The 17,793-nt window shown below is 46.8% G+C and overlaps 1 protein-coding gene across 1 annotated transcript in view; it reads left to right on the forward strand.

Annotated features, from left to right (window-relative positions):
• Positions 1–17,793, forward strand: part of LOC100123801 — a 34,663-nt gene that overhangs the window by 3,741 nt on the left and 13,129 nt on the right. The window contains exons 3-4 of the mRNA XM_001607472.6: positions 206–263; positions 9,865–10,079. Coding sequence (XP_001607522.2) covers positions 206–263; positions 9,865–10,079 — 273 coding nt within the window. The remainder of the gene's footprint in view (positions 1–205; positions 264–9,864; positions 10,080–17,793) is intronic.

Consider the following 17,793-nt stretch of genomic DNA (forward strand, 5'->3'; position numbering starts at 1 on the left):
CTGAAAGAGCGCATGTGCTCGAAAAAGTCACTTTTATCGAGAAAAGGAACTTCAAAGCTGAGAAAGAGTCATTCTTTTAATTTCACAATTACTCACTACAAACTCAATGTATTATTCAAGAAAGTTAGAGGAAAAGCGTGCGCTCGCTTCTTCAAGCTTGACTAACATACGCGTACTAAAAGCATTCTTTTTCTCTGAATTCCAGATGACAATAGCGAGGCACAGCACTACACATGCGGCGCAGATTCCACCGCTACCTACCTGTAAGTACTCTGAAAGACTTTCTAATTTGACGTATTAACTAATTAGGATAGTTAGGATACTTTGATCAATAATCCCATAGTGTAATCCGATTATTGTTTTCCGAAGTTTGTAGAGCAATCTACTCTGGTTAGGAAACTATCAATAGAAATACAAATTGCGAATAGTATAGTATAAGAGTTTCGCAAAAAAAGGATAAAAGTGAAAAGAGCTCGTTTTATCCGCTAAGCCTGATAACTCTTGTCAGAAAACCGCAAGAGACCTTCCGGTACCCAAGAACCTCAGGTGCATCTTGAGTGTCGCAACGCCAGCCAAACAGCTTTTGACGAAAATGATGCCTCGAGAAAGTGAAACCCGTCCAACGGCATAAGTCTCCGCAACTCGTCGCATTTTTTCTGCATCGCAGTCTCCCACGAAATCAAGCAAAAAATACCTTGCAACTCGGCATACTCGAAAACTTGTCTCGAATCGGAGGTCAATAAAAGTAAAAACAAAGGCTAATTAGCGTGACGCAAGTCTGACGCAGCGTCGGCTGCATCAAGGACCTCGTGGCAACGCGTCCTCGAATTGTCCTGCGATGATCCCACTTATGCGTATCCAGGCGAACAATGGTATACGTGTATAACTCTCTTCCGATCGCATTGCAAGAAAGGACGCTACGACCTTCCAATTTTCATCGGCGGTCTGTATACTGCACTGCTGCGAGACTTATATTACTCCCGCGCGCGGCTGCAGAGGGCGAGCGTAATCGCGCGACCTACATTCTCCAAAGAGAAAGAAAAAGGAGAGATGAGCGCGTCAGCCAGTGGAAAGAGCCGTGTAGATCAATCCGAATAGAGGATGATAGTATTATGTGCGATTCACGAAGCAAGACGGTAACGCGTGCCGAGCCGCGGCGTCGAAAGTATAGTTTCCCTCGGCTGCAGCAGCAGACGCCTATTTCTGAATACAGCTCCAATTGGATAAGTAACCGGTATCTCCTCGGGTTCTCGGGAAAAATTTGCAGATAGATAGGAATGCCTCATATACGTATGCGTTAGCAAATTTTCACAGAGTTATGGAAGAAGGAGGAACTGATGCTTGGATATCTAGTCATCTAGCGTACTAACTACAATTATTTTGCACTAATTTACTGACTCGTCACTCTTCACAGTAGAGTGCGAAACGGCGTGGAACACTTTCTATAAAGCACTTGTGCATCATGTGAATATTCAGTCTGAATTTTGGTTTCTCTTCGCGTTTGAAATGCTTCGCTGAGTTTGCTCTAAAATTCAGCAAAGTTTCATACGGCTCGGGTAAATATTTTCCTTAGTCTCATTGTGATCGCTCGAGAAAGCTACAAGAGATATGTTTTAACGCTACGTAGCCTGCTACGGTTTTTATATATAAGATGAAGAGAAATGGCTAAGGAATTCGATAGGAGGCCCTCAAGGTCGTTGAGCATCAATGGCATCGCGAGACACGTGATCACAAAAATAATCGGCGTCATAAGATTATATCGTTTAACAGTTTAGACTAATAGATGCTCGTATATACGTCTCGATAAAGTCGAAAATAAAAAGCTCAGTTTAAAAAAAAAACGAGAGGAAAGTGTTTTCTCGCGAGTTGCATACCATCATAATATAATAATCGGCGACTGCAAAGATTTGCTGTGCTAACAGGAGAAAATATTAACGCGGGGGATCGAGTGTCACTCAAGTACCTGGACACGATTCGAAATCCCGTGAAAGTGCATCGATCAGAAGCGAAAACGCGACCTTTCTATGTGTCTGCAATAAACACACTATTAATTCACCCGCTGTGGAGGCCAACTGAAAACGATGAAAATGAAGCCTGCATTGATAACAAAAAATAAAAAGACGCGTTTAAAAAAAGCATATAAGCATCATCATGATATGATCGAAGAAACGCGTCGATTTCAGTATAATTGGAAGCACTTAAAAGTAATAATTGCTCAAGCGTGCAAAGAGATAAGAGCCGAGACCAATGAAAATTTCATAAGCTGCAACGCCTGCAGCAGTTTATCTGTATGATACTTAGGTGTATTCGGAAGAAATATATCATCGCAAGTGTAATTTTGGTGTGAGAAAATTTGTGGAACAGACAAATTTCACACGTGCAGTTGCGTGCGATGGCTTGATTTTATGTGAACCTTTTTTTACCTACAAGGTTTGTCGCATTATAATATACGGCATTTTTAGTGTGCAGATCAGCTGCTGTCAAAACAAAATCAGTTTGGCAATATTCCATCGTCGTGCCGTAAATTCATAATAATAGTAATCAAATCCGCGCACCGCAGTATAAATCCCGTTATAACTATACGCCAGTCAACCTCTTACGCGGAATCTACACTGTGCTCGAAGCTTTTCATCTATTCCAAGAGTAAACACTTACAAAGACTGGACGAAGCATAAGGACGAAAGCGCATCAAAGGAACACAGGAAGCGCGAGTCTGCGGCTAGGTATATAACACTGTTTAATGATCGCGCAAGATCATTAAACAGCTAACGACGCGGCAGATGCATCAGACGCTCTAAGCTCCGTTACATTAACTGATTCTGCATAGATGCATATGTTCGTAAGCTCGTGCTTATCATCGCGATGCTTCCTTCTTCGAAAAAGAAAATGCCTGCAGAATATGACACTTCCAAGTTCGACGCGTCCAAACCTCGGCGACAATTAAGCTTCTAACGTATAAGAACGCGGGCGAATATTTTGATCTGATTGAATACACGCACACTCGTCTCTCCGAAAATATTTCCATGAGCATGGAAAAATCCGAGATAAGATTAAATATATATTGAAGTTATTGTTCTTGCTATAGTTTATACTTGCCTTGTAATGCCGTCGCTGTCCCTCGCTTTTCTCCCTTCCACGGCGACGGTGTATACTGCATAAATGCACATATATGTACGTACTCTGCATGTCTGCACTTGGAAAAATGTTCAACTGAAGACTAACATCTGTATGTGCGATATCAGTTGTCTTAATGTCTGTACGGTCAATATCGGCCATTAACTGCATCCACAGATTCACTGACTAAGACGAGTCTATTGACTATATGCTCATGCGTAACATAGGCCATGCGCGGTAGAGGCGCACCAGATGAGCAGAAGATACAAAATTGTCCTACGGGCCTGCACGACGGTTACGACTCCACACTGCAGTCGGCACACCCCGTTCAAGCATTCTCGGACTTGCACAATTCAGTGTATAAGATTCCTGTACAGACGGGCGAGAAAAAGTAAGTTTATTGCTTTCTGATTTACGAAGACGGTTTTGCTCGGACTTCGGAGGCAGTCCAAAACATTGTCTTATTGCGTACGACTGCGAACGTACGATCCCTGCCGAAATTGAGGTTAAAATCCAGCTGGAACGTTAACAGCCGGTCTAGTTCTCGAATGTAACGGTTGCGTTTTATGGGCATAAGTCATAAACAGGCAAAATTGAACCGTTAAAAAGATACGTTGTCCGTCGCGCGGTGTATACCCGCACAGTTTTAGCAAAACCGATGGAACTTGGCCAAAGACTCGCTCGCAATCTACCGTTGTCGTGAGAAAAAAGCGTACACGCGATAAAGAAAAACCGAGGCGCTATGCGCGATGAATTTGCGAGAGCGTGTGCCGAAAAAAAGAGCAATAGGTCAGTGGCTGCAGCATGATCGGCCCCCGCGCTCGGAGAGAACTTACCGTTTCGCTCGTATGCAATTGCCTGCGATGCTAGTACATAAGCCGGCATTCGAGGGCCTCTAACGGTACGTTACGTGTATAAAGTTGGCCCGCCGCGCTAGCTGCCAACGATACACACGCTCTTGACACACTGCGAAGAATGCAAAAATTTCTGGTTATTCTGGAACACTCGGAACACACAGAACTTGCTTCGCGGAAACCACGCCGTAAATCTCTTATGGTCTTTGGCACGGTTTCGTTATAGCTCGCGCGCGGAGGAGCTTCCTCGGTTGCGAAATCGTCGCTCCCGTGTAGTTACCGCGCGAGCTTGATTATCGCTCTCGCGAGCCCCGGCGAGCGCGAAAACTCCCGATGGTTGACGCGTTTTCACGAGCCGCTTGCGGCCGAGAGCGCAGAAGTGTCGATGGCTATAGGGTACTTTATAATAATCCAATATGTGCGCTCATTGTGCTGATCCACATGTATGTATATAGGCGTGGGTGGGAGAGCCGCGTGCAAATCCAGCTTATTCTGCAACGCCAGGCCTTATCACCAGCTGCTGATCAGCCGGGCATCTTCTTTCTCATGCGTACACGCCGCTGTGTATACCTAAGTTTCACAAGCTCGCGACGAATTAATTGGCTTGTCTTCCCCTTTTTCCGTCAATTATTCTCTGCAGCGAGCGCACAATAACATTCGGATGCGGCGCTGCGGGCGTGAAAGAAAAGTAGCGTAAAGTCTTTGAAAAGGGTTGTATAGTGTGCGGCTAGAGAGGATTATTTTTTCCAGAAAATTACCGGGCTTTCAGCAGCTGTGCACGACTTTTCCTTGGGCTCCTTATAGCACGCGTCGAATTTCGTCGTCTGCAAGTGTCAGTCGTTCGCTCGCACGACGCTACGATAATAATCCCTTTCTCACTGCGGGTCGGTGCATCAGAACTGTATATTGGAAATCAGCTGCTGGAGAATGTGTGGAGAAACGTGTTGTAATTTTAGTCGAGTGTGCGGGACAAGGGAAGGAGCTGCGAAGACCTTCCGCGTAAACGCTCTATCTGTACCGAGCTTTTATACCCTTTCGTACGAATACCCGGATCACAGCTGATCTTGATCCCTTGACCTTGACATTCCTGCTACTTCTCTCTCGGCATGGGCTTCTCTTTTGATTCAGCAACACCACAGCGCGAAAAATACTTCGTTCGCCCATAAAATATACACGTGCATCAGACAGCTTAGCTATTCCTCGAAACGGCGAGCGTCAGTTGGCCGGAAGTCTCTGCGGACTCGGCTCACGTCGAGCGTGTCCGGCCGCGACGTTTGATTCACGCGTGTGTACGACCGTTCGGTGCGAGTCCGAGTATCTCCGAAGGAAAATCACACGCGCTGCTCGCTTGTGTTTCTCGATCCGACGGCGTGTAATAGAGTCGCGCTATGCGATTATAAGGGTATATAACTGTGTATCGCTTCCTGGCTAGTCCACGAACTACACCTCGGCGGCTATTATTTATATAGCGTTTAACGAGCATCCAGCGATCAAGTATTTAATAGCTGCGCAGGCTGATCGGTCATTCGCGTTATAGAGAAAACTGCGTGCGTTGGGATCAACAACCCGCTGCCGCATAAAACGGAGCTTCGAAAAAAGCGACAGTGAGGTTCATCGACGGCTGACTCTCTCTCTCTCTCTCTCTCTCTCTCTCTCTCTCTCTCTCTCTCTCTCTCTCTCTCCCTCTCTCCCCCTTGTCCCGTAAGCTGCTGTTTTCAACAAAGCCCTGCATTATACCCCCAACGAAGGACAGTTATAATGATCCGCGCGCCGGTGGAGATTAGAAAAACGACGTTCGCACGTTCGCCGCTCACGCGAGTGTAACCTCTAACGGAATCGTCCGCGCGCGCGAGAGCACCCGCTCTTCCATTACCATGTACACTCATGTACACTCCATACTTCAGAGAGCGATACGTGTCAGTACGGGGGGAAGAGCCTCCTCGGGCGTGTGAAGCTTTTCCGAAGCTCATCGATGCATTATTATTCATGAATAAAACGCAGAGGAGCGAGGGAAGTACAGCTCTTACACTCAGCTGCTGCTGGCCGTTTTCGAGACAAGTATATAACAGCCTATCAATTAGTTGCGCAAAAAGCGCCGGCTGTCGTCGTTCGATTTTATCGCGGCAAGCCTCGCTGAATTTTCTTCGTTATGATTTTCCCGTTTAGTCTATTACGGCAACGAGTTCGAGCGAGTTTTTTTTATTGAATTGGCTCTTAATAGCTGGTTCATTAGACTTTTACTGCGGATTGTGTCGCTAACGCAGCGGCCAAAAACGACACTGGAATACGTAAGATTGAGAGCTGAAATTAGATTCCGATCGCGAATTTGTTAGTCTCGCGGTCGCTGGGTATACACACGCTGCAGCTGTGAGCGGGTGTGTTGAGAAATTTACGAATGAATACACAGGGAATGGCTTTCCTCGTTGTAACGATTGCACAAATAAGCCACTCGTGGTTTCTCCTCGATTTCCGTGCCGAAGGCCTCTGGCGACCTTTCTATGAGGCGTGTATTGTAAGCGCGCCAGCGCGACGCATATACGGTGCTTTATGCGCTCGCGGTTAATTCGCTAATTTCATGCATTAGCGAAAACAAAAGGGGCGGCAATGGAATAAAACGCACATACGAATCTTATTAATAAAACATGTAGGTGTAACGTTGCAGACTAATCATGAATATTAGACCACCGTAGTGCGCGTTACTTGCCTTTTTTTCACTTTCCCTCTCGCACAAAACCTGAGCATGCGCAAAACAGGGAGATTTAGGACTGGACGCATCCGACAGCAAGCGAGCGAGCGTAATACGGGCTAAGCAGATGCGTCGAAAACAAAAACTAGCCGCGGCAGTAAAGAGTTGCGCAACTAACGCACGCGAGGCATATAACTCTATGCGTACGAGAGCAAACTCACCGATGGCCAGCCGCAACTTTTGCAACTCCTCTCTCGGCGAGCCGCAGCGGCGGTTAGTTGTTCTGCCGAAGGATTCGGGACAATGGGCTGGCGCGAGGGCATCAAAGCGCGCGCGCGTTTCCCAATTATCTATGCAAAGCACCTGTACAATGGTCCTCCGATACATACTACTTATGCGCAAACGCGACTTTTCTGTGTGTATTGTCCGTGAAAACGGCGAAGTAGCTAAGCTGGGTTATTTCTCAATATTACGTAGAGGCTATTTTCTTGAAACGCAGCTAGCCTTATCGTCTTTGAATTAGCTACTTGAGCATTTTCCTTTTTTTAAGATCCGTCACGTTTTTCGTCATTTTGCCCATATGTTATATTGCAAATAGAATAACAGACGTATGGGACACGCGTACATAAATTATTCGTCAGAATAATGGAATCCGTGATGTCAGGAGCTTAAAATAGCCATTATCCTTCTCTCCTCCACACCGCCGCCGTAAAACTGAAAACCAGTTTTTTAGCGTTGGCTCGAACTGAGCTCCTGCAAATCCGCACGTTACGAGGCTTGCCAGCATTTTTAATTATAATATTCTAAATATTTTCACAGCAACAATATGAGCTTGTACCAAGCTTACATAAGACACGCATGCGGTGTTTACAACGTCAAGGAAAAATTGAAAAACGCTGCCGGCGCATACATCTATCGGTACATACAAAACGAGCTGCGATATAAGATATCGAGAAGTCGATCTCTCTCGCGGGCACACGTGGAGGTTTCGCATCGGAAAGCACCATTCATAAAGCCTCCAGGAAGTCGTATGAAATTATCAATTCGCATCGTTCCAGGAACTAACGCATCCGACGCGTACAACAGACAGCCACATCGCTCACAGCTCAGAGGATGACTATATAGCATCATATAGGCGGCGAGGGCTATTGGCTATTCAGCCGGCGTCGTCTGACTATAGATATATATAGATACCTACCTGCGTCGGGACGAAGGCGCGCATTAAGATGTCAGGACACGGGTAGCGCGCTTGCATAACTCTGCGCCCTGCACTGCCGCGCACGTTTATATTGATCGTCGCGTCTCGCGCGCATATCTCGGTCGCATCTTCACACTTCTCCTTGGCGGCCTCGATATCGATCGGTTGGAATTTTAGTAAACATGTTTATCTCGCGGTGCTGACGAGGAATCTAGGAAGAAGCAATGGTTTATTAATCGTTGTAATTGCCTCCAGAGAAAGAAAACGGAATTTTTTATTTTCAAGTATATGAACTGGCTGCGGCAACGATGATAGAGCGCCGGAAGTGAGGGCATTGGTGTGCGCGCGCGATGTGCAAATGGCACGCGTTCGACACACCTTTGTTTCTTCGCCCTTAGACCGGCGATGATGAGTCATGCGCACGTCGCGGAGAACTAAACGGAAGGAAAGATAATGGTGGAGCGAGGAGAAGTGTATAGAAGAGAATTATTTACTTACACACTGGAATGGAAGAGTCGAGTCCATCCAAGTGCCGCACGACAATTGCTCTCCACGGCGCGCTGGACAATCGAGTTAATCTGCGAGAAAAACATCAGCGTTTTTGTGATTCTTTTATATATACATAGAAGAGAGCTGCACAGGTTGTTGGGCTATTTTTCAACGCTCATTAAGTCGTCTCCGACTGAGTCATCCGAACAAAGGATTCGCCGGGGAAAAGCAATCAAAGTCCTTGAATCCAGCGCTGTACACCTTGCCCATTTCCGCCGGATCTTCTTCTTCCTCGTCCGTCGCGTGCTTATAAATTGCTAAGCAAAATCGCCTCGATTAGCTGCGCCTTGCGCACACTCTCCTCTCTTTATCTGTATTTAATCGTCCTAAACTGATGGATTTATTATTATAAAAATGTATTGACAACGCGTATACAATAAGGACTGAGGTTCGTTTCTGCGTGGTCCTCGGGGTATAGACACCAACGGGCTGAGCTGTGACGGAGTAGCGTGACTGAGTCGTTGCTTGAAGCACGCGCAGTCAAGTTCACGACTCTCTCATCATTGTCTATCCTCAATGACAAACTTGCACTCCGATATTACTTTGATGTTAAAGGGACGTGCTATTATTACTCTCCGATTTCTCAAACTTTCTTATTCCTTTTCAAAGCCTGTAAAAAGTGGTGCCTGAATCGTTCAAACAAATTTTAGCATTTAAAACGAAACGATCTACAAAAATGATAATAAGATCGTGTACACCTTTTTAGAATGGAATGTTTTAACCTACAGCTTATACACATACGCTTCGTATCGATCTAGATTCCATCTTGCCTCTCCTCATCAATATTATGACGCCGCCCGATTCCCCATTACCATATACTCACCAAGCTCACCTTTACCATGCGCTGTAATGGGCGCGTCAGTTATGAGTGATAAATTAGTGCTTACCCAACTAATTTATCACCGCATCGAGTAATCAAAGACGCATATCATCCGCGTACAAACGATAAGACCACGATCTTCCAGAGCGACGATATTGCGCCAAAAAAGGATTATCCAACAAAAAGCCAGCGGATGAATCGCCGCGCAGGGGGGTTATTAAACCCAGGATTAATGAATTCGTAAGAACCGTTGTACGTACGGCAAGAAGCGGCAGCGGCGGCGGCGGCATTGAAAGGAATTCGCTTCGCATCAAGCACCTCGACGCTGTGCATAGAGTCGAGAGAGCCATTCATGCGTATCCTTCTTGATTTGCAGTATTCCGCTCGTGCGCGCGCGCGCGGGTATACCTACATGTATTATAATGCGCGCTTGCAGCCTGATGGCTAAAAATACGAACCGTTACGTCGTTCGAGCCCGTCATTAAACTCGCGCGAGCTGCAGCTTCCCTCCTTTAAGGATAGCTCTCCTCGGGCATTGGTCTTGCGTTTACGGGTTAGGTTTAATTGATAATTTTCTTACACTGCAAAATTTTCAAAGTATATGAGTAAAATTGAAAATTTCAACGAACTTGATGTGTTTCAGCAACGGTGGCGGTAGCGAGCACCGTACAGATCGAGTGTGCGAGCGAGTCGATAATCGTGCACATCTCGACCGAGGGAAACACAAACTTCCACGGCCTCGTGTATCCGAGAGGCCTGTCGAAGAATAGCTCATGCCTGCACGAGTACAGGAGTCAGCCGGCTCCCATCACGTACAGTTTGCCGCTCAGGTCCTGTAACACTATGCCCTCCGAACTGGTGAGTCTCAATTCAATATACTATACTTCGTCCTCGTTGCGAGCAATTTGCGTCACCCGCCGGCAAACGTGCGACTAATCAAGAGAAGTGAAACGGCGCTTACTCGCCGCGGCGGCGAAAACCTTCAAATTTCTTACGTACATGCCGCGGACGTGTGCGCACCGTGCGGATTAGGTGCGGATAATTCCGGTGAAAGCGATCTTTTGAAACACATTCACCGGCGACGCGTGATCGCGCTTATGACCCCAGTTTGATAATAACGACGCTCTTTTTTTCGAGTCGCGAATGCACGTTAAAAATGAAATACCAGCGGTGAAAGCGCTGCACGCCTGTACTAATTGTTTTGCTGTATATACATAATAATACTTGCACGAATATAGGAGCTTTGTTTCTAGCCGCGCGTACGATAGTTGCAGCATCCAGCGGCTTTCAAAAACTCGGGCTTACGCTAGTGTGCTATACACTAGCCTACTCTAGGCACGTACGAATGAAAAGCAAAGAGCGTTCGCAAGACCGCGGCCGGATTATATAATATCGCGCACGCGCGTGCACTGTGTTATTCAAACTCGCGATGCAATATGCGAAGCTTATCTGCGTATCGAACGAACATTGTGTATACCAATGCGTGTACTGCAATTTTAGATGGGAAAATTCACTGGACAGTCGCGTAGCGGTATGCGCGTGGGCGTTAGCGAATTCCGCGAAAACTCGCAGTTTAGCACGAGGGCCGTAGCATCAGCGTACATGTACGGACGTATGCGGGTACGTTCTTTTCCGTCGTGTGTGTAGCTCTCGTGTAACGAGCGAGTCGTGGGCCGATGTGTCTGTGAGATTGCTTCCTCGGCTGTAGCATAACTGGACCCGTTATGTGACCGACGTCGGTCGGAGCCTCTAGATACTGCTATGCTATAGCTCTCCGCAACTCCTTCTTATGTTATTTGCGATCCTCGCGCGCGCATCCGCCTGACGCGCGGCTCTCTAACGGACTGTTATTTCTTCGTATTTTTTTTTTTTATCGTGGACACAAAAGTTCTCTTGTTCCCTGCGAAGCGTCGTTCTCAGTTTATTGCCCAATTGAATCTCAGTTTGGCAGTCAGAGATGTATAAATTCCCGATGATTCATACATGAGAATGATTGATATATTCGACTGTGTGTGTGGACAAAGTTTTTATTCGAGACTGTTGTAAAAAAAAGCATTGTAGAGGCAACAGACTCGAGCGCTTTTAGTGGTGAGATGCGATATTCATCAAAGGATTAGGATCTCAGGCAGTTGAAGGTTAAGCTGTAATTACCAGGCGCGAGAATTCCGTTTCCTGTGTTTCTTCCACATCACTCTCTCTCTCTCTCCACACACACACACACACACACACACACACACACACACACACACACACACACACACATTATACCGTTCTATGAGCCGGCGCTCGTGGCTCTGCCGATTAAATTTGAGCCGTTGCGTAAATCAGATATCATCAGATCGGACTTGAGTATGTAGTTTGAATTAATTCGGAGAGTTACATAAAGATGAGCCAGTGCATGTGTTTACCGTAGCCCGAAAAGTGAAAAGGGTTTTAGCTCAGCGTTGATGCTGCTGGTCATCGTAGAGCCTTATGTAACCCTCGTGTCTGATATAAAAATTACGTTCCTTCGTATGGGTAATATAAACGGAAAATATACAGTGATGAGCAGCGATTTTCAGGGTCTAAGCATACTCGCAAGATGAACTTGATACTAGCCTCGCGGCCTTTGACCTCAGAGCTCGCGGCATCGTGTGAGGAGGAGTTCCATGCCGCGCATTGTGTACGAGTCGTTGAGCACAGGAAATTCCGCGGGGGTTGTTCGACACGAGATACGGCACTGCGCGCGAGCATCGCTACGGGCGATTGTTGTATTCACGTATAGACACGCATATGTGTGTACGAAGTTATACACAGGCTTGAGTGTGAAAGCGGCGAAATGCTTTACGATTATTCTTTCGGAAAGTCGGGCTTGATCCCCGCGGCAGTTTCTCGTCGAGTCAAGCCTCTTCTCTACTATATACGGTGGCTCGTAAATTGTTTTTCGAGTTTTTGATCGATTTCTAGATTTCGCCACACTTGAGACGTAAGAGAGGTTTGCGCCGAGCATGCAAAATCGATCGTACACTAGCACCAAACGATCGTAGCCGTAATCGATTCTTCGAGTCTCTGGCCAGCGAAAATAGATGGCGCATAGGCGCTTTTTCGTTTCCCTCACCTTAATCTACGCGCAGCAAGCATATATAGCGGTGTGATACCTGTGCCAAAATTGCCTATGTAGATAAGGTAATGGGTCTGCTTGAGAGCCGCTCATGCTAATTACCTACTTTGTCAGATATTAAAAAACGTCTGATCCACGAAAGAAAGAGGACACTGTATATAGAGGCGTGTATACGCGAAATTGCGTATGCACGCGAAATGAATCGCCTCTTCCCTCGGTATAAGAGATGACCATTTGCAGCTGTATCGCTGCGGGGCCCAGTAGCATATTACATCAGCTCTCGAGATTTTCGCAATATACTTACCCGATGAATGGAAGGATGCTGCCGACAGCCGCACACGCCGCAGTCCACAACACCGAGTGCGTGGGTGGCAGTGACGCGATCTCGCTGCTGCTGCCCACGCCCGCGAATTATAAAAGTAAAAGTCGCCAGTTGTAGATTTGCGAGCTGTGTACGTGTGTGCTCGATGAAGGCGCCAGTGTCTAACTATCTCTGCTTGCTTGAAAAGGCGACTGTGAGAGCAAGTATATATACTAGGCGCAGACTTGGGCGGTTTAATGTTATCAGTTTGCGGTCTGAGCGAGGTGGAGATTGCAGTGGCTATAAGCTCTAATTAGGGTTTGCCTGACGCGAGAGCGGAGAATTAGCGAACGTTGTGTTAGAAGAGCTCGTTATGCCAGGTATAAATCGACTGCAGCTTGGTATTAGGAAGTGTAGAAAACGAGTCTGATTTAGGACTGTTCCTAGAATTTACAGATTTCCAGGCGCGTAAAGTTTCGTAATCCCGAAATAGAATACGATGGAAGAAAAGTATGTCAAGAAGTGTAACGCAAGCTCATCTAATTGAAATTCAAACGATCGAGCCTCGAGGCCGAAGAAGAAGAAGAAGAAGAAGAAGAAGAAGATCGCATCGACATTACGTGCAAATTACGTGCAATCTTCACGCGGATCAGTCTCTCTCATCTCCTTTTATAGATAAACACCGCCGCGTAAACGTCGCACACTTGTTCTCGATCGACACACGTAATACACCCGATGAGTCTGCTTCTGCGGCGGCGGCTCGCATAAGTATATCCGATGATGTTTCAGGGGCAAAAACTTGGCGCGCACTTGCACTTGTTTATACGCGCGCAATAACGGCGTTACGTATAGGTTGTGTGTGCGTGTGCGTGTTTTTTTCGCGAAACAAGACCGCGTGCCAAAAATGGTCAAAGAGGCGAGATGACGCGTACGTATACAGACACTGTCGTAACTCGAGTGAGGACTTTCTCCGCGCAAAGCGCCGTCTGAAAATGGACAAGTTCGGTACCGTTGCTAATACTGTGTGTAAGCTGCTGAAATGAGAGACACGCCGCTATGTCTGTTTTGCGATAATTTATGTATGAAATTTTAAGAGAGCCACACAGTGGATAACCTTGAGCCGCAGCCTTCGGTCGCTGCATCTGCGTGAAAGATCGTCGTCGTGACCTTTTATGTCGTTCGGACTTACTTATGCCTCGAATTGAATCAGCTCGGATTCCTGTATTCTATTACTCCGACAAAGTGTCTGTAATACAGTATCACACAGCGAGAAAATCGTGGAACTCTCTGCTCCGATGATCTTTCAGTACAGATAGTACACAGCGTGTATACAGCGTCTGCGCAATTAACGCAAATCTAATTCAGTCTTAATTGGAGACAGAGAACAACCAGCCCCGGGAATGCGCAGGCATTCGCATAGTTGGCCCTTTCGGCTTCCTCCGCGAGTTCTTAATCTACGTAACAACGTATAAACGCGCGCAGGCCTTCCCGGCAGCTTATCTGCACCCGCGAGAGACTCAATATGATTCTACAGAAGGCTCATGCATAAACATGGACTTTAATACCGCCGTAGTATATTGCGCTCTTCTGCGATGCGGTACGATTTAACAGCACAATTATGCCCCGCACGCAGAAGAGCACGAAGCGCTGGATTTACGGCTAGCGCTCCATAACGTATTTCCCGGAGTCCCGTTGAGAGCCGCAGGAAGTGTATACGCGTAATTTTCGAAATGAGACAAGACGCTAGGTATGCGGACTTGGTTAGAAGTTATGTATTATGATAATATACAGGCGATTTGGAAAATCCTTCACCGGCGCCGGAAAGTCCTGACTCTTCGAGCTCTGCGACGTCGGACCGCGCGTTGAAGATGACGGAGCCTGGCGAGCTTCGCGTAGTGGTTTTTCTCGCTCTGCGGGATACGTCGCCAGCGATCCACGGCTATTTTGACGATTCCGATCCCGGCGCCCACGTTCGGCAGCCAGCGTTGATGTCTCCGGCGCAGCTCGCAGAAGTACTGGATGAAGGCGTGCTTCGAGCGGCAAGGATTTTTCTCCATTTCTCGCGAGGCGACTACTGCGGAGGATACCGGCTTGTTCTGGATACTTGATTTGGGTTGTGCGCGAATTCACGAACTTTGTTTACTTACACAAAAGAAAAAAAACAAAATAATCGTTGTGAGCAACTTCACTTGAATAGTTCAAAAAAAATCGGACCGAATATGCACGACATAATTCGCTCGAAATTTCAATCGGCATCTATTCGATTACGAAAGCATACTTGACAAATCAGCGGGAGACAAATTTTGCAACTTCGCGCTGACCCGCGTTACACAATTCGGTATACATTTTTCGCCGAACGCAAATAGGCTATTTGCAAAGCAGCCGCAGAGTTAGAATCCTATTCTGTGGTCATTACAGCATAGCGGCGGATAAATATTAAAAGTGATATCATAGCTCGGACGTAAAAGGTGCGCCGCGGGGATGCGCGTGCGCGTTGCCCGCTTTCCTCTCCATAAAGCACGCGGCGAAGCTGTCCTTGCGCTGTGCACGGCCTTGCGTCGATTCCCTCCTCTCTCGGATTGCACGCGCGCTGATACTTATTATACTTATTATACTGCGTGTCTATGTGTGCGATCACACGATCCGCCGCGAGAGCAGCGGTGCGTCTGATTCGCGCAAATCGTAAATCGTAAAGTATACGATACGATATCGAGGAGGGACGCGCACGGAAAAAGTCTCTCGATCGTGAGCTTCTCGTCTTTCTTATTATGCGCCGTTTTCTTTGCTCTTATTAAGTTACCTTGCGATATGTAAGTACGAGTAGTTATGCAGGAAAGCGTCGTTTGGTTACGCACGACCGACTGCGATGTTTCTTGTCGTTTGCGAGAGGGAGACTTTATGATATGCTCTGCATGCGCTTATGAATTTAATTGTCCGACGCGTCGCGTTGGCGTTTAGAGATTGACTGCAGCTCTTACGTAGCGAAGCACCTCGTTAAGTTGATAACTTATTGTATGCGCTGCAAAGCCCTGCGTAGACACGACAACGAAATCACGTGCATTGGACTTTTTTTAAATGTATCGCATATTCCAAACTGCTAATTTTTTTCTCACGATCTTAAAAATCTCACTGTACGTTCGGAGACTGCGTGTATAGACGTAAGCAGATAAATGCAGCGATAACGCAAAGTACTTGGATTGCTGTGAGAAAGAGTGTTGAAACGATTGCCTACCTCTTTTGTCTTCGAGCGAGGCGTGTATATTGCTAAATTATTTTAAACAACTTTTCACTTTCTAAGATTATTCATTAACTCGACTACTATATAATACCATCGTTTATTTAAACTTGAGGAGATTATTAAAAAAAGGGAAAAAAAGAAAATCACCGCTGCCAGAATTTCTGCGCAGAGGCTTCGCATAAGTGAAAACTACAGCGAAGAGGAGAGGCTAATCACGCCGGGATCGCGTGAGCGATTAAACGCGGAGATTCGTGAGAAAAAGTGCGCGGGTGAGAGCGCCGCGTCGCACTATACACATATATAGTCGTGCAGCGGACAAAAGAGTTGGTCATCCGATCGAACCGAGATGCGCTCGAGCACCTTTTCTGTGTGTGTGTATATAACGTGTACCTATAATACAATACACACACGGCCGCCTGTAAACGAACGACTTGACTTTCTCCTACGTCTTTTCCCTTCTGCTGCAGCGGCTGCTACTGCTACCGTTGTTATCGTTTCCCCTCTCGCGCGAGGACCAAGTGGATACTCCCGTGCGACGCATGTGCAACCGATCTCTGTACAGCTTTCCTGCGTGTGTATGAACAATGGCTGCTGCGTCGCGATCCTGTACACGATACTATATATGTCTAGTGAATTGCGATCGCTGCTGCAATTTTCCGGCTGCGAGATTCTCCCCAGTGCGGTTGAACAATGCGAAATTGCTCTGCGAAATCTTCCGCTCCTTCGCCGGATTAGAGATTTATTAAATGGCTCTTTGTTGTGTCCGCCTCTTCGACTCTCTTTCGCTGTTGTTATGACGCGCCGCTAATGAAATCGAATTCCTTCGTTTAATATTGGAAAACTCGAAGCGCGCGTGCGCTAACGAAAGAATCGAATCCTCGCGTGCGTGCAGCTCACGCGAATGTCTCTCTCGTTGGGTGAAATTCTTTCTTAGACAGCGCCGGCGGAGCAATTTTTCTTTTTAATTGCTGCCGCTCAAGTGCACGGGATCTTTTGTCGATTGAAAAACGCGCAGTCGCACGACCTTGTCGTTAAGAAAAAAAGCGCCGAGTAGAAACGGCTTGAACAAATAGAAATGTCGTTTTCCTCTCGTTTTTTCCGCCGCCGCTGCGCTCGAGAGATCTTCACTCATTAGCATTACGACTGTCGGTCGAGAGAGTACACAACGGCTTCAGACACGATAATTAAACGCCTCGAATAGAGTAATTACCGCGCGCTACTCTTTTTTGTCCGGTTTTTACTTTTCTCTAAATAGCCGCAGCTCGAAGCTCGGCTCGATCGAAAAATCAGATATGGCCTCGAAGAAGCCTCTTGCTGAAGATGATTCATCGTCTAAGATACATGGAGCTTTTTGCAATCGAATAGCCCGCATATCCGAAGGAATATTTCGACCGAGCTAAAGATCGTGTTCTATTCGAAGCTTAAGATATAAATCAGGTCGGACGCGCGCTTGGAATCCACCCCATCGCAAAAAAGACTGCACACACGCAGATACATCCGCGGCTGCTTAACGAGTCGGTTTATCATGTCGGGAAACGCAGAGAGATACACGGTGCAGAAGAAGAGACGGCGCGCAAGAGCCGAGAATTTGATAAAGAAGAGACGATGAAGAAACTATTATACGAGGGGCTGCAGCTGCAATCGCACCTATGCGGCATAGCGAGCGATAAAGTGCAGTAGCAGAAATCGAACAAAAGTCGCACTACTGCGCGTACAGAGCAGCTCGATCTCAAGGTCAGCCGAGGACAAACCGGTACCGATGCAGTGGCTCCGCGCTGGGTATTCTTATGTATAGGTATACGCTCAGCGAGAGAAAAACAGAATAAACTCGAAGTGGCTCCTTTGACGCGCTGCAGCTGATGCAGAAGCGGCCGCGCGCACTGTCACGCTGAATTAAGTGCTATATGCGAGAGTTAATGAGCGGCCCGTTACT

The sequence above is a fragment of the Nasonia vitripennis genome, chromosome 2 (genome assembly GCF_009193385.2).
Source record: "Nasonia vitripennis strain AsymCx chromosome 2, Nvit_psr_1.1, whole genome shotgun sequence".
In the NCBI taxonomy this organism is placed as follows: Eukaryota; Metazoa; Arthropoda; class Insecta; order Hymenoptera; family Pteromalidae; genus Nasonia; species Nasonia vitripennis.